This window comes from Zalophus californianus, chromosome 5, assembly GCF_009762305.2.
Source record: "Zalophus californianus isolate mZalCal1 chromosome 5, mZalCal1.pri.v2, whole genome shotgun sequence".
Taxonomy (NCBI): Eukaryota; Metazoa; Chordata; class Mammalia; order Carnivora; family Otariidae; genus Zalophus; species Zalophus californianus.
In genome coordinates this window covers 32,081,774-32,108,626 of record NC_045599.1, presented here as the reverse complement: position 1 = coordinate 32,108,626, position 26,853 = coordinate 32,081,774, and the positions used below count along the sequence as shown (strand labels likewise).

The 26,853-nt window shown below is 40.8% G+C and overlaps 1 protein-coding gene across 6 annotated transcripts in view; it reads left to right on the top strand.

Annotated features, from left to right (window-relative positions):
* Positions 1 to 26,853, top strand: part of SIL1 (SIL1 nucleotide exchange factor) — a 212,035-nt gene that overhangs the window by 122,437 nt on the left and 62,745 nt on the right. For all 6 annotated transcript variants that reach the window (XM_027606952.1, XM_027606956.1, XM_027606951.1 and 3 more), the window contains 2 exons: positions 11,209 to 11,400; positions 24,029 to 24,150. In XM_027606952.1, coding sequence (XP_027462753.1) covers positions 11,209 to 11,400; positions 24,029 to 24,150 — 314 coding nt within the window. The remainder of the gene's footprint in view (positions 1 to 11,208; positions 11,401 to 24,028; positions 24,151 to 26,853) is intronic.

Genomic DNA, 26,853 nt, shown 5'->3' with positions numbered 1-26,853 from the left:
TTATAGACAATTTAAAAATATATACCAATGCTGGGAGCATTTCATTGTTTAGGATCCACCTTTGCGTTATATGTTTGGGGAAAATGAAGCACAAAGCAGAGATAATCATACTCTTCATTATCACAGACAAGAGTGAGGTGAATGGAGATTAAAACACAGATCTCCTCACTTACACTTGGGTTGGACACAAGCTTAAAGAAGAGAGGAGCTGGGCTGGGAAGGAAGCCTTGATCCTTGTCCATGTCTTTTGAACATGTAGCAAATGTATTCCTGTTCCAGGGCTCATGTTACTTAAATGTACAGTGCAGGGGTGGAACAAGAGGATGGCTGAGGTTTCCTCCAGTTCTAAATGTGTGTACAAACTAAGGGAATGAGAAGAAGAAAGAGGCAGAATTGCAGCCCCTTGCTATGCCCCTCATGTCTGGGAGAGCTTATGTGTACAGACTTATACCAGAAAGAAATCTTAAACTTGAGATGGAGCACAAACTCATGTGATAGAGAATTCCCACATCATTTAAAAAAAAAAAATTGTTGTTGTTTTTGTTGTTGTTGGACAAGAGAGAGCGAGCGAGAGCATGAGCACAAGCAGGCGGAGCAGCAGAGGGAGAGGGAGAAGCAGACTTTCTGCTGAGCGAGAGCCCGATCTGGGGCTTGAGCCCCGCACCCTAGGATCATGACCTGAGCTGAAGGCAGACGATTAACAGACTGAGCCACCCAGGTTCCACTCCCATATCATTCTTTTACACTTCCATTTGAGTCCTTGAAAGAAGCTCCTCTGATGGCTACTTTAGAGACCTTTCTAAGTTCTCCCTTCCTCTTATCCCCCTCACAGTCCTCTTTTGCTTTGTCGTCTGCCAGTGCCCCCGAATCCTGGCAGTATCTTGGAGGTGCAGCATCAGGTTCTTGACAGCTTGTATGTTAATTGGAAGAAGCCTTGGGTCCCTCAGATCCTTTAGAGCTAAGCGTTTCTGAGACAAATGAGCTTTTTTTTTTTTTTTTTTTTGGTGTCGGGGAGGACCTCATTAGGATGTGTTAATATGCAGACCATGTTCTCCATGTCTTTCCTCATCTTAGCGAAGTCACATCTCCCAGTATGGAGAGTGTATGTGGTATGAGAAGATGAGTAGCAGGATCGCAGTGGTAGCAGCAGTGGTTGTAGGAAGGTGATAGATAAAATTTCATCCTACCACAGGTTAGGAGGGTGAGGAAAATCAAATCCTCTTACCTGGTGAAGCGGAGGTGAGCAGAGGAGAGAGGTGTGTGCTTAGGTGCTTACAGGAGAGATTGATGTTCCTGTGGCCAGGGGTTGGGTTCATTCTCACTCATCATCCCCTCACCATGGGCTCCATGTGGGCCTGATGGGAACATAGCAGTCAGCCCCTGATCCATGTCTTCTCTGTGGGTGGAAGACCCACTCTACCCCATCTCCTCTCTTTGTTCTCTTTTAATGGTATTCTTTCCCATAGTAAAGTTTGTATAGAAAAGTATGAATATTAAGAAAATATTTTTTAACCTCACACCTGTCAGAAGGGCTAAAATTAACAACTTGGGAAACAAGTGTTGGTGAGGATGTGGAGAAAGGGGAACCCTCTTACGCTGTTGGTGGAAATGCAAACTGGTGTAGCCATTCTGCAAAAACAGTATGGAGGTTTCTCAAAAAGTTAAAAATAGAACTACCTTATGATTTAGGAATTGCACTACTAGGTATTTACCCAAAGGATACAAAAATACTGATTCGAAGGGATATATGCACCCCGATGTTTATAGCAGCATTATCAACAATAGCCAAATTATTGGAAAGAGGCCAAATGTCCATCAACTGATGAATGGATAAAGAAGATGTGGTATACCTACACAGTGGAACACCTAAAGGATACAAAAATACTGATTCGAAGGGATATATGCACCCCGATGTTTATAGCAGCATTATCAACAATAGCCAAATTATTGGAAAGAGGCCAAATGTCCATCAACTGATGAATGGATAAAGAAGATGTGGTATACCTACACAGTGGAACATTACTCAGCCATCAAAAGGAATGAAAGCTTGCTACTTGCAGTGACGTGGCTGGAGCTAGACTGTATTATGCTAAGGTAGAGAAAGACAAATACCATATGATTTCACTCATATGTGGGATTTAAGAAACAAAACAGATGAACATATGGGAAGGGGAAAAAAGAGAAGGAAACCATAGGAGATTCTTAATGATAGAGAACAAACTGAGGGTTGCTGGAGGGAGGTGGGTGGGGGATGGGCTAGATGGGTGATGCTCATCACTTGTGATGAGCATTGGGTATTGTATGTAAGTGATAAATCCCTGAATTCTACTCTCTTTTTTTTTAAGATTTTATTTATTTATTTGAGAGAGAGAATGAGATAGAGAGCATGAGAGGGGGGAGGGTCAGAGGGAGAAGCAGATTCCCTGCTGAGCAGGGAGCCTGATGCGGGACTTGATCCCGGGACTCCAGGATCATGACCTGAGCCGAAGGCAGTCGCTCAACCAACTGAGCCACCCAGGCGCCCCTGAATTCTACTCTTGAAACCAATATTGCACTGTATGTTAACTAACTAGAATTTAAGTAAAAATTTGAAAAAATGAAAAAAAAAACCCAAATTAAGATTAAAATAGAAAAAATATTTTTTAAATGCGAAAGCAAGAGATTAAGTTTTCGGTTGATTTTTTTTTTTTTTTTTTTTTTTGCAATTAAAAAGAATCCTTTCCCATTGCAAGAGGAGATCCCAGTATCAGTACCCAAATGCAGGATCCTTATTCAAGCTGGTATAAGTCAGCTGCTGTTTGGAAGATAAGGCTGCCATACTCCTTACTTCTATGGAGTGTAGGTGGTTGGCTTCTTCACTGAGGTGCTAGAGCCTGGGGTTTTTCTCCTGCTTTCATTTGGAGCCTGTTGGGATTGACTCAGCTCATCGTCAGTGCCCTTGGGACTGGCAAATAAATTGACTTGAAGTAGGTTGGGGAGTTTCTGACATGTTTCAAGCTCTTGGCTGCAGATGGCATTAATACCAGTGTATTAAACGTAAACATTTTAACTGCTTGCTGAAAAGGAAGATTCAGTCAGTTAGAGAAATCTTAAAACTAATACCCAAAATGTCCAGGATACAAAAAAAACAAACCTTGAACTAATAGATAATAGATGCCAACAGTGAGATGACACAGGAGTTTGAATTACCTAAAAAGGATTTTGAAGCAGTTATAAAAATCATTCAACAATTTTTTTGTTTACCAGTCTTTAAACTCAAGTTGTGTGGTGGCTTGCAAGAACAGGATGGTGCTTTTGCTATTTATAAAAGCAATACTGTCAAATATTGTGCCGTGTCCTATCATTTGAGTGAATGTTTTTTTTACTTGATATTTTAGGGAGAAGGGCATCAATTCTATTGTATATGTTCGTACCTTAGATTTAAATGAATCAGTCCTTCCCAGAACCCCTTGCCATGTGGAAAAACTCCATCTAGCCAGACACATTTGGACTGTTGAATCTGATCCCTTTATACCTCTATTACCATATAAATGGCTTGATGCCCTATTTTATTATGTCAGCTGTTGTTCACCTGTATCCTATAAATTGTTCCATTTAAAAACATGACCTTTTTAAACTTTTGATGCTGGGCAAGATAAAGTAGACGCATTTCTTAATATTACTCCTGCTAAGGACAACTAAAAACCTTGGACATAATACTAAAAGCAAATATAAGACGACTCTAAAAGGTGGGAAGAAGAAAGCAGACTGGCTAGTGACCTTGGAACTTGAAGAATAACATGATAGTGACTTCCTTGGGCATTCTTTTTGCTCTTTGTATATCCCAGAGTGGGCATTCGAGAGGCCCACATCCAGGAAATGCCAACAGGTACAGATAGAAAAAAACCCTAAAAAAGACCTGTTCTTTGTAGAGAAATTGCTAGGAAAAGGGCAGCCTAATAGAACTTAAACCCTTTTTGACAATATCTGTCCTACTTTAGCCAAAGACAATGGAAATCTCCCACCCCACCCTTAGTACCAGTGGAAATTGAAGGGAAACTTGGATTTCCACCTCCCACTTTGTGGTAGCAGGCTGCACTCTCATTCCTCCACCAGAGTGGTGTCAGCAGAGGCCGAGTGGGTAGACTGAACTTCTACCCCCATCTCTGGCAATGATATGATATGATGCAGTATTCTGCTACCTTGACCAAGGTGGTATCAGTGAGCCTTGAACAGAGAGCTGGAATTTCTACCCTCTGCCCAATGGTAGGATACTATTCTCTGTTTCCCCTGCTGGTGTGGTACCAGCAGATACCAAGTATGGAGCCTGGTTTTCCACCCTCTACATTGGGGGTAGCAAGCTGCTTCTCCTGTTGGGGTGGTGTCGGTAGAGGTCAAGAAGGATATTTGAATGTCTTCTGCCTGACACTACCAAGGTGGTTTTTCACTTGGAGCAGAGGTGATGCCATTGTGTGTGTTGGTCGGGGTGGGGGGAATGGGTGGTGGTGAATGGAGAGTTGTAGTCTGACCTTCTACTTGGTGGCACTGAGATAGTGTGAGGCATCATTTTGCTCCCCACTCTGGGACATTGTCCGTGAGGGTAAGTGAGGAGCCTGAACTTCCACCCTCACACCAGCATCAGTGAAGCAGTGTTTCAGTTCCCCCAGCAGGGTGATAAAGAGGCCAAGGAAGGACTTCTTGTCCCAATGTAGAGTGTCCAGTGGTGGCAGGTCATGTTCTTCCTCCTCCGAACTAGAGAGTGGTGGTAGGATTTTGGAGAGAAGGGAGCTGGAGAAAAAGATTTCACAAATGAAATTTTGGGCATATTCTCTGGTGACCCACATGAGAAACTGACCAGAATTAACACAGCAAAAGATTTGATAACTGAAACGCAGTGTGGAATACTGCCAGGTGTCTAGATGAGCCTTTGGCAGGATATAAAGGAAACAGACCAAAATAACACTGCATAGGGTCTGGAAACTAAATTGTCTTAGAGTCACAGCCACACAAGGACAGAATAAGTGTATTAAACGTAAACATTTTAACTGCTTGCTGAAAAGGAAGATTCAGTAAGTTAGAGAGATCTTAAAACTAATACCCAAAATGTCCAGGATACAAAAAAACCAAACCTTGAACTAATAGATAATAGAAGCCAACAGTGAGATGACACAGAAGTTTGAATTACCTAAAAAGGAATTTAAAGCAGTTATAAAAATCATTCAACAAATGATTATGAACACTTGAAACAAATGACAACCTCAGCAAAGAAGTAGATGATAGAAGAAAGAACCAAATGGAATTTTTAGAACTGAAAAAAAAAATACAACTCAGAATGTTTAAAAATCACTCAATAGGGCTCGGTAGCAGAATAGAAAAGAGAGAGAAGAACCAGTAAACTTGAAGACAGAAATGACTAAAAATAGGGAAAGAATGAACAGAGACTTAGGGACCTGTGTGATTATAAGAAAGGATCTAACATTTCTGTCATTGGAGTCTTGGGAAAGGAGAGAGTACTGAAAAATAATGAAAAAATAAACTAAGAAATAAAGGTGGAAAAATCCCCAAATATGATGAAGGGCATAAATGAATAGATTCATGAAACTGAATTTTCAGTAGGATAAACTCAGAGAAATCAACACCATGACTCTTCACAGCTACAGAAAAAATGTTGAAAACAGTTAGAAAAAACATACTACCTTAGGGTACAATGATTGACAGTGCATTTTTCATTTGAAACTACCAAGACCAGAGTATATGTCACAATATTTTTCAAGTGCTGAAAAAACTGTCCACTCAGAATTCTATAGCCAATGAAAATATCCTTCATTAGCAAAAGAGAAATCAAGACATTCTTACACAAAATTGAAAACATTTGTCACTAGCAGATGTACCTAAAAGAATGACTAAAGAATATTCTCCAAATAAAAATGAAATAACAGTAGAACGAAACTTGGAACCATCAGGAAGAAGAACAATGAAAATAAGGGGAAAAAGAATAGACTATCATTCTCTTACATTTGAAAAATAATGTGTGATAGTTGAAAGAAAAATTATGACCTCTTCTGTAGCTCCATATTCATTCAGTATGAGTTTCACTGTCAGAGTTACCACTGTTAGTCTTTTTGCTGCACTTTGGTCTTTCTTGGCCACTTCTTTTCTTTTGATTACCCATTTTTATGTTATGTTACTTGGGCTTGTCATTGTAAGATGAAGAAGTCCTACAGCTACACACTTGACATCTGTGTGTGAACTGAGAAATGAATTTTTAGTGACCTGTCAGACAGACTTAGAAAGAAGTGGTATGATCACCCACTCATCATCATGAGCATTTATGTTATATGTAGTGAGTTGTGGACTAAAGAGCCAGCAACGAAGTTTGTACTTCATGCGATTACAGTTAAACGAAATTTGTGGTAACTGAAATTTGAGTAGTGTTGGGAGAATGGTGTTATTGAAACTATAGTATTTGAACTTGTTGCATGTAAGATCTGTGCAAAGCAAAGACTGTATCTGATTAAAGACTTGTATCTAGAATAAAGATTAATTAAAGACTTGTATCTAGAATTAAAGACTTGTATCTAGAACTCTGAAAGCTCAACAGTAAAAAGTGACAACATATTTAGAGAATGGGGAGAGGAAGTGAACAAACAGATAATTCACCGAAGATGATTTGTGGATGGCAAATAACCACCTGAAAAGATGTTTAATATCTTTAGCCTTTGGAGAAATGCAAATTAAGTCCACAATGAACTATCACTATACATCTATTAAGATACCTAAAACAAAAGTGGTGATAATACTAAATACTAGTGATAAATACTAGTGAGGATGTGGAGAAACTGAGTGTTTCATACATTGTTGGTGAGTATGTAAAATGGTACAGTCACCATGGAAAATAGGCAATTTCTTATAAAACCAAACATGTTTGTCATATGACCCAGCAGTTCTACTTGTGGGTATTTATGCCAGAGAAATAAGAACTTGAATTTATATAAAAACCCTTATACAAATATTTATGTTCATAATAGTCAACACCTGGAAACAACTCAAATGTTCAACAGGTGAATGGTTAAGGAAACTGTACATCTGTATAATGCAGTACTACTCAGCATTAAAAATAAATGAACCATGGATGTGTGTGGTAACTTGGATAGATCTCAAGTGCATTATGTTCATATAAAAATACTATCTCAAAAGATTACAGACCTTGTTATTCCATCTTTATAACATTATCTAAGTGCCAGAATTAAGGAGATGGAGAACAAAGCAGTGATTGCCAGGACACAGGGATGGATGGGAGGGTGAGGTGCAGCTGTAAAGGGATGCCACAGTGGAGTTTGGTGGTGGTGGAATAGTTCAGTAGCCTGATTGTTCTGGTGGTTGCATGAATATATATATTGGATAAAATTGTATAGAATAATATACATGTAAATGTGTACATGTAAAAGCTGATAAAATCTGAGTAAGGCTCATAGTCTAGTTAACAGTGTTATACCTTTGTCATTTTCTTGGTTTTGTTAGTGTACTGTTACGTAAGATGTTGCCATTGGGGGAAGCTGAACCAAGGGTACATGGTACTCTGTGTATTATTTTTGTAACTTTCTGTGAGTTTATAATTATTGCAAAATAAAAAAAATTTTTTTTTCTTAAAATAGTCCCTCTTCCTGAGGGCCAGGTACACATCATTTTAGTGAGGTGGAGGTGACTTATTTCTTACCCTGCTCACTTGCCTGGCATCCCACAGCTCTAGGCAGTGACTCAGCTTCCCCAGACCTCTTTGCCCTGCCTTTGGCGGCCATCCAGAGTCCTTTAGCTGGGTGTAGGGAGAGCATTTCACTGTTGTTTTAGCCTGAAGAAGCAGGAAAATGACATCCCATAGATGGCATTGCTCTCCTAGGAGCTTGGTCTTTTTTAAGAGAGGCTGATTCATTTCTTTGGTTGGTGTTTCTGTGGAGTACTTGTAACTGGGGAGAAAATCCATAGGTAATAGATGAGCAATTTGGAGCTGACAGGTGCTCATCATTCTGCTTTTTATAAATATTCCTGCCTTTTAATTTTTCTTGGAGGATAGAGACACAAACCACTGTGACCTTTTGGACTCTATTTATAAGCACTGTCCTCTAAAATTGGGAAGAAAATGAGAGTGTCACATGTATAAAATATCTAATTAAAGTCTTTTATTCACCTCCAACATAACTTCATTTTTTAAATTTTTGTATGTGTGTGGGGTGGGGAAGGATTGAGAGAAAATTGAGACTTGAGTATAGTACATACAGTAATTTAGCCACTTCAAACAGTTGAACAAATTGTACACCTGTAGTTAGATTGACAGTAATGAGAGTGATTTAATTTTCATCAGCAGATTGCTCCCACTCTGATAGCTCTTTACCCACAGTTTCCTACATCTGGGTTTCCCTAAAATGTTGCTGGATTGGGCAGGGCAAAGCAAAGATAGTCAATGATTGTAGAAGATACAGAACCAAGGTGTGGATTATTCCACCTTAGACCTCAGCCTTTTCAACTGAGTTTAGGAATTGAAGGTGAGCTTGCATTGCTTCCCCTGACCTCAGTGATGGCAGCAAGAAGACTTTCCACTCTTCTCGAACATTAGAAGTCAGACTGGGATAAGTGAACCTGGAAAATCTTGAGTGTGTTTTTGGGGCAGAGGTCTATATAGATAGACTCTGAGGGCTCTCTTCTGTGGGCATCTTAGAAAGTACAGGTATGCTTTGAAGACAGTATGGGTTTGGTTCTAGATCACTGCAATAAATCAAGTCAGATTACTTTTTTGGTTTCCCGGTGCATGTTAGAGTTATGTTTACTCTGTACTGCAGTCTACTAAATGTGCAAGAGCATTATGTCTAAAAAACAATATACATACCTTAATTCAAAAAGTACTTTATTGCTAAAAAATGCTAACCACATCGAGCTTTTAGTGAATTGTAATCCTTTTGCTTATGGAGGGTCTTGTGTCAATGCTGATGGCTGCTTGACTGATGAGGGTGGTGGTTGCTGAACATTAGGGTGGTTGTGGCGATTTCTTAAAATAAGACAGCAGTGAAGTTTGCCACATTGAACAATTTCGTGAACAGTTTCTCTGTAGCATGTGATGCTGTTTGATAACATTATACCACAATAGAACTTCTCTCAAAATGGGAGTCAATTCTCTCAAACCCTTTGACTGCTTTAACAACTGAGTTTATGTAGTATTCTAAATCCTTTGTTGTCATTTCAGCAGTTTTCACAGCATGTTCACCAGGAGTAGATTCCATTTCAGGAAACTACTTTCTTTGCTCATCCATAAGAAGCAACTTTTCATTCATTAAAGTTTTATCATGTTGCAACAGTTCAGTCACATCCTCAGGCTCCACTTCTAATTCTAATTCTCTTGATATTTCTACCATATGTGCACTTATATCCCCCACTGAAGACTTGAACTCGTCACAGTCATCCATGAGTGTTAGAATCGACTTCTTCCAAATTCCTGTTCGTGTTGATAGTTTGACCTCTTCCCATTATGTTTTTAATGGGATCTAGAATGGGAATACTTTGCAACAGGTTTTCAGTTTACTTTGCTCAAATCCATTAAAGGAATCACTGTCTGTGGCAACTGTAGCCTTACAAAATGTATTTTCTTCTTATTATAATTAAGACTTGGAAGTCAACATGACTTCTTGATCCGTGGGCTGCAGAATAGATGTTATGTTAGCAAGCATGAAAACAACATTAATCTTGTTGTACATCTCCCTCAGCTCTTGGGTGACCAGGTGCATTGTCCATAAGCAGTAATACTTTGAAAGGAATTTTTTCTTTCTGACAGTAGGTCTCAATGTTTGTCTTAACATATTCAGTAAACCATGTTGTAAATAGACATGTTGTCATCCAGGCTTTGTTGCTCCATTTATAGAGGACAGGCCAAGTAGATTTAGCTTAATTCTTATGGGCCCTAGGATTTTTGGAGTAGTAAATAAACAATGGTTTCAACCTAAAGTCAGCAGCTGCATTAGCCCCTAACAAGAAAATCAGCCTGTGCTTTGAAGCCAGGTATTGACTTCTCCTCCTCTAGCTATGGAAGTCCTAGATGCCATCTTCTTCCAATAGAGGGGTATTTTGTCTACATTCAAAACCTGTTGCTGAGTCTAGCCACTTTCAGGAGTTAGCTAGGTCTTCCAGATAACTTGCTACAGCTTTTATATAAACACTTGCTGCTTCACCTAGCACTTTTATGTTACGGAGATGGCTTGTTTTCTTAAACCTCATGAACCAACCTCTGCTAGCTTCAAACTTTTCTTCTGCAGGTTCCTTATCTCTTTCAGCTTTCATAGAATTAAAGAGATATTAGGACCTTGCTCTGGATTAGGCTTTTTGGTTTAAGGAAATGTTGTGGCTGGTTTGACCTAACGAGACCACTAAAACGTTCTCCTTATCAGCAATACGACTGTGTTGCTTTCTTACAATTTGTGTGTTCACTGGAATAGCACTTTCACTTTCCGTCAGGAACTCTTCGCATTCACAACTTGGTTAACTGTTTGGCACAAGAGGCCTGTCTTTTGGTTATCTTAGCTTTTGACATGCCATCCTCACTAAGCCTAGTCATTTCTAGCTTTTGATTTAAAATGAGACATGAGACTCTTCCTTTCACTTGAATACTTAAGCCATTGTAGGGTTATTGATTGGCCTAATTTCAAAATCATTGTCTCAGGAAATAGGCAGGTCCCAGAAGAAGGAGAGAGATGGGGAAATTGCCTATCAGTGGAACAGTCAGAATACACAAAACATTTATCAGTTTACTGTCTTATAAGGGTGTGGTTTGTGACACACCAAAACAACTACAATAGTAATATCAAATACCACTGATCATAGATCACCATGACAAATATAATAATGAAAAAGTTCAGAATATTGCAAGAATTACCGAAATGTGACACAGAGACACAGAGTGAGCAAATGCTGTTGGAAAAATGATGCTGAGAAAGTAGCTAAATGCAGGTTGCCACAAACCTCCAATTTGTAAAAAAAAAAAAAAAAGGTAACAGCTCTAAGTTTGACAAAGTGAAGTGCAATAAAGTGAGGTATTCTTGTGGGAGGATTTTTTGATAGTACAGATGAAAGAAGGTTTTGAATCCTGGAGCAGTAATTCCTTGAGAATGGGCATCCATGATAGGCGACAACTGTCTTGGGGAGACTTCTCCAATTGATCTAATTATCTTTTTGCTTCAATTATTTTAGGAAAGGCAGGCCAAGGTTAAACGACTCTTTCGCCCCATCGAGGAACTAAAGAAGGACTTTGAGGAGCTGAATGTTGTCATTGAGACTGACATGCAGATCATGGTACGACTGATCAACAAGTTCAATAGTTCCAGCTCCAGCCTAGAAGAGAAGATTGCTGCACTCTTTGATCTCGAATATTATGTCCATCAGGTATCGTATTTCTTTGTCCATAAATCTGACTTTTAAGTAACATCTTCAACTGCAAACCTTCCTGCCCTAAATCCTAAGAAAACAGCATCAGCATCTTTGCTCCTCTCTCAGGGCGTCTAGTATTTTTAACCTAGGCCAATAGCTATTATAATAAGATACATTCTAGAAGAAAGGGCCAACCTCTTTTTCATTTGCAGTGTTACGTCCATTATTTTTCAACACCTGTTATACAGCAGGGGCAAAACAGCCATGGTCCCTGTTTTATGTAGCTTATAGTCTGGAAGAGGGAACAATTAAATCATGAACAATGAACAATAAAATGAGATAATTTAAACTTAAGATTGTGGTAAGGGCTCCAGAGAGTAGTGTTGGAATATATAATGGGGGAACTTAGCCTAGTCAGAGGTGTTGGGGAAGGCTTTTGTAGATAAAGTTTTATTGGAACACAGCCGCATCTGTTTCTTTATGTATTGTTCTATTGTTTGGGGCTGTTCTTATGCTACAGTGAGGGGTTGAAGAGTTGTGACAGAAACCCTATGGCTCACAAAGCCAAAATCATTACTGTCAGGGCCTTTGGAAAAAGTTTGACAACCCTTGAATCAGAGTTCCACAGGCAGAGGAAACAGCATGTGCAAAGATTTTGAGGTTGAGAAGAGCTTGGAGAGAGTAAGGGCCTGGGAAATACTGGGTAGGGTAGGATAGATAAAGTGGAAAGGTTACAGATTCAGAGAGATGCAATTGGGAATATCACACTCTTTATGATTTTATCCTTGATTTTAAGACCCATTGGAGAGTTTGCAGCAGGGAAAGGACTGATCACACTTGTGCCATAATTATAATAGTTAATATTTATTGAGCATTGTCATAGACAAGGCACTTAAGTGCTTTATCCATAACCAATTCATTGACTTCCACAGCTGCCTTATGGGCCCTGTTACTAGTTCCATTTTATCACTGAGGCAAATAGGACACAGGTCAGACCTGATATTGCCCAAGGTCACCCAGTTAGTGAGTGGTAGAGCTGGGATTTGCAACAAGGTCTGTCTGACCCTAAACTGAGCTCTTAACCTTTTGGTCACTCTGTCTCCTCTAGGATACTGGAATCATTTGAATGAAGCTCAAAAAGACATAGGTAGATCTAAGGAGAAGGAGCAAGAGAAGTCGTTTATTTATTCAATAAATTAATTTATTGCACGCCTGTTAAGTCCCAAGAGCTATTTCAGGCACTTAAAATACATCTGTGAACAAGATTGGAGCTTAGCTTCTAGCAGAGGCAGATAGATAATAAATATAACTAATAACAATAAAAATAAATAAATAAATAAATAAATAAATAAATAAATATAACTAATAAGTAAATTATGGATGGTGTATTTAAAGTTGGTAAATACTATGGGCAAATAAAAAGTAGTTCATGGTAAGGATTGGCAGTATTGGAAGGGAGCATCTCAGGAGAAACAACAAGTACTAAAGCCCTAAGGTGGGAGCGTGTCTAGTGTGTCTGTGGGATCAGAACAAGTCAGTGTGTGGTTGGAGCGAAAAGAAGAGAGAGGGACGTAGATGAAACTTAGATAATGGGGGGAAGATCATAGACCGCCTTGTCGAGCATGGAAAAGAATATGAAACTGGATGTTATTAAAGGCTGTTGAGCAGAAGAACAACATGCTCTGACTTATTTTTAAAGGATCCCTCCACCTGCTTTGTTGAGAATTAGACTGGAGGCAGGGGGTGTGGGTACAAGCACGGAAACCAGATAGGAGGCTATTGCCGTAATTCAGACTAGGGACGATGGTGGCCCAGGAAGACTGTGTAATCATAATCAAAAGCTTGTTTGAGATCCTCATCAAGACACAGATCTTCAACATCCTCCCACACATGACTGCATCCTTGTTCTCTATAAACTAGGCTAAAAGACATTCTTTCTTTCTTTCTGATTTTGCCAGCCTTTGTGGTGAGAGAGGATGAGTGTATACTGTATCTGCAGGAATTATGATGCAGCCTCTTCATCTTCTTTCTTTGCTTGTAACTCTTTCTCAGGACTCAAATAGCAGGTCTGTGATCCTCTTAGAGAGAAAGTGGGCCTGAGTTCTCTTTCCTCTTTCCTGTGTTTCTCTCCAGGGTGAAAAACAAGAATTCCAACAGCTTTTCCGTTACAGATATTTAAAGGATTAAGGATCTTAGGGGTTATTGGCCAACTTAGTCCTGCTCTGATCTTGGCAGCTTTTATTTTTTCTCATGTAACATACTTGGGTGGATCTTTAGGTATCAGGTTTCTATAGACTCTTCCTTTAGTTGAGCATAAAAGGCCAAAATAACTGGAGAGCTGATCATACCTAGAGGGGAGTGAGTACACAGGAGGCTAGCAGGGCCCTGACAAAATTTTTTTTTTCCATGCAAGTCAGCCAGTTATCTGACAGTGTTGTCTCTAGGGTGACGTTCTATTCTGCTTTCATGAGTTACTAGGTGGGGTAAACACTTTCTTCGACATCACCTAACTCGGTCTCAGGTCAGACCAAGAACCGGTTCCCTGGTGAAGCCAAACTTGCTCTCTTCGGCAGAAGAGTCATAAATGTTCTGAGTCATCGGCCTTTGGATTGGAAGTACAAGGTCCTTGCTTTGGGCTGGTATGTCAGGCTATCATGCAATAGGTTGAGTTGTGATTTCACGGGGGAATTAAAGAAGACACAGCTTAACCTTTAATTCTAGTTGTGAGGGGAATTCGGGTAATTTAGTGCTAGCATTGTGGAAGATAGGACTTCTGTTGCCAGGAACTTCACCAGTCCACTGCTGTTCTAGACTCACTGAATAGAAGCTTTGAGAAGCCATGGGGTTCAAAGACCCAAACTAAATCTGACCAAGGATTCCTCACAGCCATATTGGAATTAATATATTTCTATATTTTTATAAAGATTAATTTTTTTTAGAGAGAGTGTGCATGTGCACGTGGGAGGGGTGAGGGGCAGAGGGAGAGAGCATTTCAAGTAGATTCCTCACTGAGCACAGAGCCCGATGTGGGGCTCGCTCCCACAACCCTGAGATCATGACCTGAGCCGAAATCAAAAGTCAGACGCTTAATCGACAGAGCCACCTAGGTGCCCCAGCCATATTGGAATTATTAAACAGGATCTATGAAAAGCAAAACCTTCTGTTTGGAAAAAGGTTGTGAATTACTTATGAGGTGTGGCTTCTGTCTGCCCCATGTACCCTAGGGCAGTGTGTTTGCCTTTCCTCAAATGTCTCCTCAGTTATTTAATATAGTTTCTCCCTTTCTCTATTTCCTGTTCTCTGATTGTCTGGCCAGTGCTCTGGTTCTCTCTTTTCCTCTGGAGTGTTAGCACAGTTCCTACTATGCCCTTCCCCATGTGCTCCCTCCCTCTGCCTTGAGTTTCTGTCTACCTGTCTCACCCTGTCCTAAAGGCAGCCTGGAGAAAGCTGTGGCCCCAGACCTAGATGTGGAGCTGCAGACCTGGGACCTGATCATGCCTTCTCCTGTGTGATGCTGAGCAGGGCCCAGATTTTGGAGCTTAATCTTGAGTGTACAGTGGGCAGAATGACTTTTCTTCCTCATCTTCAGTGAAATAACAAATGAGAAAACATATTGAAAAGGTTGAGGTGCTTATATAAATGTTAGAATTTATAACATCCCGAATTGTCTTTGTAGTAATAAAGATAAACTACATCTGCAACAGAACCTCTGTGACTCTGTGTTGCTTTGGGGCTGTTAGACTGGCAGCCACTCCATTAGGAACTCCTACCAGCTTTGGCAAGTAGCCACCCAGGCACTGAATGACAGGACTCTGAGCCATGGCTTTGTTATCCAGAAAACTTGGAGGGGGGAAGGATCAAAAAGAGGCAGTGAGTCCTTAGATTTTAAAACTAGAGTGTGTGAGAAAGGAAGGCTTATGAAGTATTATTTGTACTTACATCAGCCAAACACCCAGCTCTGAGTCTCCCTAGTTGGCTGGCCTATGGTCCAGTAATAACTCCTTTTCATAAGGACAGATTGAGGCAGAAAAATCCCAGCCCTGTCTTGGGGGCCCTTATGGCAGAGCAGACTCCACACTTGTTTCAGGACCCTGGATTGGCCATCTTTTCAGGTCTCTGGTATCAGAGACCCATCCATTTTGTTGGCACAGATGCCCCGGGTTGCCTTTTTTACTCACTGTGGAGTTTATTTCAGTAACGTTTTTTTCTGATCGTATTTGTTCATTGGTTTAACAGTTACTTACTGAGCACCTAAGAATACACTCAGCACTGTTCTAATCACTGGATCTGCAACAATTGTCAGGCAGAAAAAAACCCTGTTTTTGTGGAGATTATATCAGAATTTATAAAAATGATCTTCTAAGTGGTGAAAACAGTCTAGGTCCACCCAGAAACAGGCAGAGTCAAAGTCCTTCAAACTCAATTTCTCTCTTAGAGTCTGTCTAGTTTGGAAAGGCACAGTCAGGTAGGAAACAGGAGCATCTGGAGGAAAAAGGTGGATAGTAGTCACGGTGTTGGGCTAGCTTCCTGCATTTTCCTGATGATTTGTAGAGTGGGATCAGACTGTGGGCAAGAGGCAGTCTTTGTAGCAACAAAGGTATTTCCATGGACATACATGGAGAAAATAGGATCCAGTGACCTTTCTTTTTCTTTTTTCTTTTTTTTAATATTTTATTTATTTTGACAGAGAGAGACAGTGAGAGAGGGAACACAAGCAGGGGGAGCAGGAGAAGGAGAAGCAGGCTTTCCATTGAGCAGGGAGCCCGGTGCGGGGCTCGATCCCAGGACCCTGGGATCATGACCTGAGCTGAGGGCAGACGCCCAACGAATGAGCCACCCAGGCGCCCTTCCAGTGACCGTCCTGAACAAGTTGAGTTTTCTTGTTCTAGGATACTAAGGAAGCCTGGGGAGTGAGATTCCCTATTGAATAAAAGGGAAATAGTCTAGACTTGGGGCTTTGGACCTTAAAGGGTAGCCTAGACCAGTGCCATTTGATAGAATTTTATTTGATTATGGAAATGTTATGCACTATCCAATAATAGCTACTAGCCAGTAACACAGGCCTTAGAGTACAGCCTTTGAGCGAGAGACTTCTGTGCAGATTTTTTTCTCTTTAAATTTTTTTATCGTTATGTTAATCACCATACATTACATCATTAGTTTTTGATGTAGTGTTCCATGATTCATTGTTTGTGTATAACACCCAGTGCTCCATGCAGAACGTGCCCTCTTTAATACCCATCACCAGGCTAACCCATCCCCCACCCCCCTCCCCTCTAGAACCCTCAGTTTGTTTTTCAGAGTCCATCGTCTCTCACGGTTCGTCTCCCCCTCTGATTCACTCCCCTTCATTCTTCCCCTCCTGCTATCTTCTTTTTTTTTCCTTAACATCTATTGCATTATTTGTTCCAGAGGTACAGATCTGTGATTCAACAGTCTTGCACAATTCACAGCACTCACCGTAGCACATACCCTCCCCAATGTCTATCACCCAGCCACCCCATCCCTCCCACCCCTCACCACTCCAGCAACCTTCAGTTTGTTTCCTGAGATTAAGAATTCCTCATATCAGTGAGGTCATATGATACATGTCTTTCTCTGATTGACTTATTTCACTCAGCATAACACCCTCCAGTTCCATCCACGTCGTTGCAAATGGCAAGATCTCATTCCTTTTGATGGCTGCATAATATTCCATTGTGTACGTATACCACATCTTCTTTACCCATTCATCTGTCAATGGACATCTTGGCTCTTTCCACAGTTTGGCTATTGTGGACATTGCCGCTATAAACATCGGGGTGCACGTACCCCTTCGGATCCCTACATTGGTATCTTTGGGGTAAATACCCAGTAGTGCAATTGCTGGATCGTATGGTAGCTCTATTTTCAACTGTTTGAGGAACCTCCATACTGTTTTCCAGAGTGGCTGCACCAGCTTGCATTCCCACCAACAGTGTAGGAGGGTTCCCCTTTCTCCACATCCCCGCCAACATCTGTCGTTTCCTGACTTGTTAATTTTAGCCATTCTGACTGGTGTGAGGTGGTATCTCATTGAGGTTTTGATTTGGATTTCCCTGATGCCAAGCGACGTGGAGCACTTTTTCATGTGTCTGTTGGCCATTTGGATGTCTTCTTTGGAAAAATGTCTGTTCATGTCTTCTGCCTATTTCTTGACTGGATTATTTGTCTTTGGGTGTTGAGTTTGATAAGTTCTTTATAGATTTTGGATACTAGCCCTTTATCTGATATGTCATTTGCAAATATTTTCTCCCATTCTGTCGGTTGTCTTTTGGTTTTGTTGACGGTTTCTTTTGCTGTGCAAAAGCTTTTTATCTTGATGAAGTCCCAAGTGTTCATTTTTGCCCTTGTTTCCCTTGCCTTTGGCGATGTTTCTAGGAAGAAGTTGCTGTGGCTGAGGTCGAAGAGGTTGCTGCCTGTGTTCTCCTTTAGGATTTTGATGGAGTCCTGTCTCACATTTAGGTCTGTCAACCATTTGGAGTCTATTTTGGTGTGTGGTGTAAGGAAATGGTCCAGTTTCATTCTTCTGCATGTGGCTGTCCAATTTTCCCAACACAATTTGTTGAAGAGACTGTCTTTTTTCCATTGGACATTCTTTTCTGCTTTGTCAAAGATGAGTTGACCATAGAGTTGAGGGTCCATTTCTGGGCTCTCGATTCTGTTCCATTGATTGATGTGTCTGTTTTTGTGCCAGTACCATACTGTCTTGATGATGACAGCTTTGTAATAGAGCTGGAAGTCCGGAATTGTGATGCCGCCAGCTTTGCTTTTCTTTTTCAACATTCCTCTGGCTATTCAGGGTCTTTTCTGCTTCCATACAAATTTTAGGATTATTTGTTCCATTTCTTTGAAAAAAGTGGATGGTATTTTGATGGGGATTGCACTGAATGTGTAGATTGCTCTAGGTAGCATTGACATCTTCACAATGTTTGTTCTTCCAATCCATGAGCTTGGAACGTTTTTCCATTTCTTTGTGTCTTCCTCCATTTCTTTCATGAGTATTTTATAGTTTTCTGAGTACAGATCCTTTGCCTCTTTGGTTAGATTTATTCCTAGGTATCTTATGGTTTTGGGTGCAACTGTAAAGGGGATCGACTCCTTGATTTGTCTCTCTTCTGTCTTACTGTTGGTGTATAGGAATGCCACTGATTTCTGTGCATTGATTTTATAGCCTGTTACTTGACTGAATTCCTGTATGAGTTCTAGCAGTTTTGGGGTGGAGTCTTTTGGGTTTTCCACATAAAGTATCATATCATCGGCAAAGAGTGAGAGGTTGACTTCCTCTTTGCCGATTTGGATGCCCTTGATTTCTTTTTGTTGTCTGATTGCTGTGGCTAGGACTTCTAATACTGTGTTGAATAGCAGTGGTGATAGTGGACATCCCTGCCACGTTCCTGACCTCAGGGGGAAGCTCTCAGTTTTTCCCCATTGAGAATGATATTCACTGTAGGTTTTTCATAGATGGCTTTTATGGTATTGAGGTATGTACCCTCTATCCCTATACTCTGAAGAGTTTTGATCAAGAAAGGATGCTGTACTTTGTCAAATGCTTTTTCTGCATCTATTGAGAAGATCATATGATTCTTGTTCTTTCTTTTGTTAATGTATTGTATCACATTGATTGATTTGCGGATGTTGAACCAACCTTGCAGCCCAGGGATGAATCCCACTTGGTCATGGTGAATAATCCTTTTAATGTGCTGTTGGATCCTATTGGCTAGTATTTTGGTGAGAATTTTTGCATCCATGTTTATCAAGGATATTGGTCTGTAATTCTCCTTTTTGATGGGGTCTTTGTCTGGTTTGGGGATCAAGGTAATGGTGGCCTCATAAAATGAGTTTGGAAGTTTTCCTTCCATTTCTATTTTTTGGAACAGTTTCAGGAGAATAGGTATTAATTCTTCTTGAAATGTTTGGTAGAATTCCCCTGGGAAGCCATCGGGCCCCGGGCTTTTGTTTTTTGGAAGATCTTTGATGACTGCTTTAATTTCCTTAGTGGTTATAGGTCTGTTCAGGTTTTCTGTTTCTTCCTGGTTCAATTTTGGTAGTTGATACATCTCTAGGAATGCATCCATTTCTTCCAGGTTATTTAATTTGCTGGCATAGAGTTGCTCATAATATGTTCTTATAATTGTTTGTATTTCTTTGGTGTTGGTTGTGATCTCTCCTCTTTCATTCATGATTTTGTTGATTTGGGTCATTTCTCTTTTTGATAAGTCTGGCCAGGGGTTTATCAATCTTGTTAATTCTTTCAGAGAACCAGCTCCTAGTTTCGTTGATCTCTTCTGCTGTTCTTTTGGTTTCTCTTTCATTGATTTCTGCTCTGATCTTTATTATTTCTCTTCTCCTGCTGGGTTTAGGCTTTATTTGCTGTTTTTTTCTCTAGCTCCTTTAGGTGTAGGGTTAGGTTGTGTATTAGAGACCTTCCTTGTTTCTTGAGAAAGGCTTGTATTGCTATATACTTTCCTCTTAGGACTGCCTTTGCTGCATCCCAAAGATTTTTGAACAGTTGTGTTTTCATTTTCATTGGTTTCCATGAATTTTTTTAATATTTCTTTAATTTCCTGGTTGACCCATTCATTCTTTAGTAGGATGCTCTTTAGCCTCCATGTATTTGAGTTCTTTCCAACTTTCCTCTTATGATTGAGTTCTAGTTTCAAAGCACTATGGTCTGAAAATATGCAGGGAATAATCCCAATCTTTTGGTACCGTTTGAGACCTGATTTGTGACCTAGGATGTGATCTATTCTGGAGAATGTTCCATGGGCACTAGAGAAGAATGTGTATTCCGTTGCTTTGGGATGGAATGTTCTGAATATGTCTGTGAAGTCCATTTGGTCCAGTGTGTCATTTAAAGTCTTTATTTCCTTGTTGATCTTTTGCTTAGATGATCTGTCCATTTCAGTCAGGGGGTTGTTAAAGTCCCCCACTATTATTGTATTGTTGTCAATGTGTTTCTTTGCTTTTGTTATTAATTGCCTTATATAATTGGCTACTCCCATGTTAGGGGCATAGATATTTACAATTGTTAGATCTTCTTGTTGGATAGACCCTTTAAGTAGGATACAGTGTCCTTCTTCATCTGTTTTTACAGTCTTTGGTTTAAAATCTAATTTGTCTGATAGAAGGATTGCCACCCCAGCTTTCTTTTGGTGTCCATTAGCACGGTAAATGGTTTTCCATCCCCTCACTTTCAATGTGGGGGTGTCTTTGGGTCTAAAATGAGTCTCTTGCAGACAGCATATCGATGGGTCTTGTTTTTTAATCCAATCTGATAGCCTGTCTCTTTTGATTGGGGCATTTAGCCCATTTACATGGGTAACTATTGAAAGATAGGAATTTAGTGCCACTGTATTGCCTGTAAGGTGACTGTTACTGTCTATTGTCTGTGTTCCTTTCTGGTCTATGCTGCTTTTAGGCTCTCTCTTTGCTTAGAGGACCCCTTTCAGTATTTCTTATAGGGCTGGTTTCGTGTTTGCAATGTCCTTTAGTTTTTGTTTGTCCTGGAAGCTTTTTATCTCTCCTTCTATTTTCAATGACAGCCTAGCTGGATATAGTATTCTTGGCTGGATATTTTTCTCATTTATTGCTCTGAAGATATCATGCCAGTCCTTTCTGGCCTGCCAGGTCTCTGTGGATAGGTCTGTTGCCAATCTAATGTTTCTACCATTATAGGTTACCTATCTCTTCTCCCGAGCTGCTTTCAAGATTTTCCCTTTGTCTCTGAGACTCGTAAGTTTTACTATTAGATGTCGGGGTGTTGACCTATTTTTATTGATTTTGAGAGGGGTTCTCTGTGCCTCCTGGATTTTGATGCCTGTCTCCTTCCCCACATTAGGGAAGTTCTCTGCTATAATTTGCTCCAGTATACCTTCTGCCCCTCTCTCTCTTTCTTCTTCTTCTGGGATCCCAGTTATTCTAATGTTGTTTCATCTTATCGTATCACTTATCTCTCGAATTCTGCCCTCGTGATCCAGTAGTTGTTTATCTCTCTTTTTCTCAGCTTCTTTATTTTCCATCATTTGGTCTTCTATATCGCTGATTCTCTCTTCTGCCTCATTTATCCTAGCAGTTAGTGCCCCCATTTTTGATTGCACCTCATTAATAGCCTTTTTGATTTCGACTTGGTTAGATTTTAGTTCTTTTATTTCTCCAGAAAGGGTTTCTCTAATAACTTCCATGGTTTTTTCAAGCCCAGCTAGTATCTTTAAGATCATGATTCTGAACTCTAGGTCTGACATTGTACTAATGTCCGTATTGAGTAGGTCCCTGGCAGACGGTACTACCTCTTGTTCTTTTTGTTGAGGTGATTTTTTTCATCTTGTCATTTTGTCCAGAGGAGAACAGATGAATGAGAGAACAAAATGCTAATGGGTTAACAACATCCCCAGAAAATATACTCTAAACAAATCAGAAAAGACCTGAAACCAGGGGAAAAGAAAGGGAAAGAAAGACAAAATAAAGAGGAAAAAAAAAGAAAAAGAAAAAGATAAAAACAAACAAAAACAGAACAAAACAAAAAAAACAGAATATGATCAAATATGATCAGGCTGGTGCATAGATCAGTGCCACAGACTAGATTTGGGGTGTATTTTGGTCTGTTAGAAGAAAGTGCCTCCTAAAATTTTAAAGAAAGAAAGACTTAAATATATACAAAATAAGGGTTGATATGATGAAGGGGTGGAATATAACTGTAAAGATGAAAATTATAAAAATTTTTTAAAAAGGAATTGATAAGGTGTTTCAAAAAAGAAAGAAGAGGATTAAAAAAAAAAGAAAGAAAGGGAGAGAATGGGATCAGGCAGGAGACTAGAACAAAGCCATATAGTGGAGATTTAGGGTATATTTTGATGTTAGAGGAAACTGTATCTCAAAATTTTAAAGAGAGAACAACTTATATATATATATGCCAAAAATAAGGTAACTAGTATGAAGCGATAGAATATGACTCTAAAAATGAAAAATAAAAAAATGTTTTTAAAAAGGGATAAGATGTTGGTTGAAAAAGGGAAAAAAAATTAAAAAAAAGAAGTTAAAAAAAATTAACTTTTGAAAGACTAATGAATCATGGTAAAAAAGCCATGAATTCTATGTGCAGTATTCCTCTAGCACTGGACTTCTCCTGTTCTCATTGATCGGTATACTTGGTCTTGGTGGGCTGTTCGTGCTGATCTTCTGGGGAGGGGGCCTGTGTCCATGGTTCCCAAATGTCTTTGCCAGAGGCGGAATTGCCCCGCCCTTGTGAGTCTGGCCTAAGTAATCTGCTTGGGTTTGCTCTTGGGAGCTTTTGTTCCCTGCAAGCTTTCAATACAGCTTTGGAGGACGAGAGTGAAAATGGAGGCCTCCCAATCTCCACCCTGGAGGAGCTGAGAACTCGGGCCCCGCTCCTCAGTGCGCCCCCAGAGAAAAGCAGTCAGTCACTCCTGTCTCCCTGGTCTCCGGCCGCACTCCGTGCTCACCCGGCCTGTGACCGAGCGTTTCTATCTCTGGCACCTGACCCCGTGTGGAGTCTCCAAACCCAGCAGATCCCTGCGGTGCGCTCCCGCACCACTCCTCCTGGGGGAGGAAGGGGAGTCTCCCCGGATCTGCCGCTTTTTGGGTCCCTGCTGGAGGAGCAGTGGCCCGACTGTGTTGCCCATCACAGTTTATGGCAACCCCGAGCTGAGAGCCTGCGCCTCGGCTCCATCTATGCAGCCGGCTTCCCCGCTCCGATACCCGGGAGCTCTGCCGCACTCAGGCACCCCCGGTCTTTCTGTGACCCCGAGGGTCCTGAGACCACACTGTCCCACGAGGGTTCCACCCTCCCGCTTAGCCACTGGAGCGACATCCCTCAGCGGAGGCAACTTCTAAAAGTTCTGATTTTGTGCTCCGCGGCTCTATCACTTGCCAGAAGTGGCCGAGGCCCTGTCCCCCGCCGTCTATCCTGAATATCGCCTTGGATTCACTTCTCCGCACGTCCTACCTTCCAGTAAGTGGTCGCTTTCCTGTTCAGAGAGTTGTTGCTGTTCTTTTCTTCAATCTCCTGTTGAGTTCGTAGGTGTTCCAAATGGTTTGATCCCTTTCCAGCTGAATTCCTGAGACCAGATGAAATCCAGGTCTCCTACTCCTCCGCCATCTTGCTCCCTTCCTCTCCTTCTGTGCAGAAGTGATCACACATGTCCTCAGAATCAGTCAGCCTTAGACTGTATGAAGTGAGAAAGAGAGAGGACTTCTTTTCTTTTAAGTGTCTGCTGCTTCCATTACTTGTACTGGGACTGGACATGAACAGGAAGCATGGCACCATTTAGTAGTCCTGATGATGCCAGATCTTTGTGTTAACAGCTTGTACATTAGGAGCAAGCTTTGTGATTCGTTATGGTTATAGAATTTTCCAGGACATATTTGGCATAAGCAATAGCTAGGTGCCATTTCAGCCATTTCGCACACAGGTGCTCATAAATCATGTTAGATGAATTCAGAAATCTCAAATTTAAGAATTTAATTTGTTATTACGGATCTTTTCTAGTTGGTCACAATGGCCACCATTGCTTTTTACTTGACTTTTTAGGTTTTTTTGAATACTAACCAAAAGAAAGGCAATAAGAAGGCTCTTCTTTCCTTGATGGCTGTACCTTTGTTGCAGATGGATAATGCACAGGACCTGCTTTCCTTTGGCGGCCTCCAAGTGGTGATCAATGGGCTGAACAGCACAGAGCCCCTGGTGAAGGAGTATGCTGCGTTTGTGCTGGGGGCTGCCTTTTCCAGGTGAGCAGCGTGGATGGACATCCCATTGGCCAGGATTGTTAGTGCCTTTCAGGTGAAGTCTAGCTTTACTTTTGTCCTGATTGGCCTGGAAGAAGGTTACACTTGAACTCTTGCACATCTCTATACACATTTCATTGTAATCCTAATGAAACTAGGGTAAGAATTTGATTCTGCCCTTACTCCAAGTAGATAAGAATTTTCACCGTGTTGTTATCATGTGTGACTCTCTGTTCCCTCTCATCTTACAGACATATAATAATGTATTTTAGGTCACATTCTCTGTTGCATTCAAAGCTAATAAAAAGTTAGACCACCCATGGCTGGTTGAGTGGAAGGGAATGAACTCTAAGAGTTGATCCTTTTGCAATGAAGATACATCTGGTGATGAATAAATGTTGAACCTGACTGAGGAGGGCCTTTTGGGGGGAATATGCCTTCTCCTTATTGTCTGGTACCAGTCAACATGCATTCAGGTTATTGTACTCTTTGGGTTGGGAGTTGTTTAAATTTCAGTTAGTCTGGCTTATGCTAGAAGAATGATAAGGCAAGAGGAATGGGGACACAGCATCTCTTAGGAGTGGATGCAGAATGATGTGTGGGCACCACATCATAATACTTAAAAAGTCAAGATGTCTTCAAGCTGCAGTTGGTCCATTGGAGCCACAGTTCCTTCCATTTTTTTTTTAAAGATTTTTATTTATTTATTCATGAGAGACAGAGAGAGAGAGGCAGAGGGAGAAGCAGGCTCCCAAGGAGCAGGGAGCCTGATGCGGGACTCGATCCCAGGACCCTGGGATCATGACCTGAGCTGAAGGCAGATGCTTAACCATCTGAGCCACCCAGGCGTCCCCATTTTTGAAAATCTGTTCTTAGGACTATTTGTGCTTCTAAAATAGGAACCAGTATTCTGATTCTTGGTGCAAAGGCATGGGTAGTAGCTATTAGGGGTTGCTCTGCTAGGGTGCAGGGATTAAGATGTTGCAGGAGAAAGGCTATTGTAAACATTTCTGCCATTGTAGGCTTTGTTTTGTAAAGATTTCCTTTGCCTTTCATCCTTGCTTATTGTTATTAATCAGAATCTCAGACTGATGTCTCCTCACTGTGAAAGGCTGCTGGGTCTTTTCTTAGTAAATTGAGGGGCAGAGCTGGTAAGGCTGGAAGAATTGTTTCCTGAGGGAAGCTGAGCACCCTGCAGGACCTGCTTAGACCTTCAAGCCCTGGTTCTCCTGTGGTTGTATTTTTGACAGTGTAGGCTTTGGCTTCCAGGGCACTCTGCCTCCCTTGGTCTCACCTACCAGGCCCAGACAGTCTCTCAGGAAGCCCAAGGAGATGTTTGTGTGTGCCTCTACTGGAAGGGTGGAGAATCTGTGAGTTTGTCATAGGTCGCTGTGATTTCAGCCCTAGAGAGAAGTCCAGGGTCTTATCCTTACAGCTTCAGAGGCTTGAGAACTTATGGAAGCTCACTTTTTGTTTCTCAAGCCATGAAATAACTAAATCAAACATTATTAACCTCTCCCCAGACTCTTTTTGGAATTCTTTCCTATAATCCCAAGTACCTTCTTTACACTTTCAATATGAGCAAATTATACTACATGTCCCTTGCCATTGCTTCTGGAAACACATTTCTTGGGGGAAACTGTGTAACATCTTGTGTCACATCTTATTTAAAGGAGACTAACTTGAGAAGCATGCATTAGGCCTGCTTAGCAGGCCATAACTCAGCCAGGGGTGTGCCCCTATGTGGTGTTATTAAGACTTATACATGGTTGTTTTAGCATAAGACCATGTTAACATTTATGTAGCATCACTAAAATTTAAATAGAGATAAATATAAAATATCGCAACTTAGTGTTTTGGTGGCAGGCAAACTGCTATATTCAAAATGTTCTAGCTGGGCTTTTGATGGCCCACTGGAGGGCAGTTACAGTGATGGCATGGTATGGCGCCAGAGCTTTTGGAAGCCAAAAGCAGGCTCCTTAAACATCATGAAAATGTCAGTGTTTTATGCAAAGAGGAACTTGGTGCAAGGTAACTCTTTCTATGTTGGTTTTGCAGCTCCCTACACACACACACACACACACACACACACACACACAATGTGTGTGTGATTGGATGAAGTTGCTCTTTGTCGAGAGGGCATTCAAGGGAAGTGAGCATGGTGGAATCATGGAGTCCCCAGCGTTTTGGGTGTTATTTAGATATCATTCCTTCCAGTTTTCTGCTAATGGGTAGGAATACTGCTCATTCAGTCCAGGTGTTTGAGTATGTGGGAGGACGAGGCAGACCACTGCACCAAGAGTCAGAAAATCCAGGTTCAAGTCTAGTGTCTGTTATTTACTGATGGTTTACCCATGGACAAGTGATTTTACCTTTCTAAGCCTCACCTTTTCGCCTGTTAACTAAAAGCAATGATAGCCATTTTCTGCATTTCATAAGGTTGAATGAATATGAGGTAACATAATATACAGGTCCCATGGAAGATATAAAGCACCTGTCAGAGATAAGTGGTATAACATCATCATGCTCATCATGTGTCCTTTTTACTATAAGTTTTCAGTATAAGGCAATTTTTATTTCTTATGTTTTCACAGTACAAAGCTTTATCTTCCTCATTTTCTTTTCTGCTTATGTTCTACTGCATATATCTCTCTGTGCTAATCTTGATGCTTCATGAGGGTGTTTATTTGCCTACTTGGGTTAATT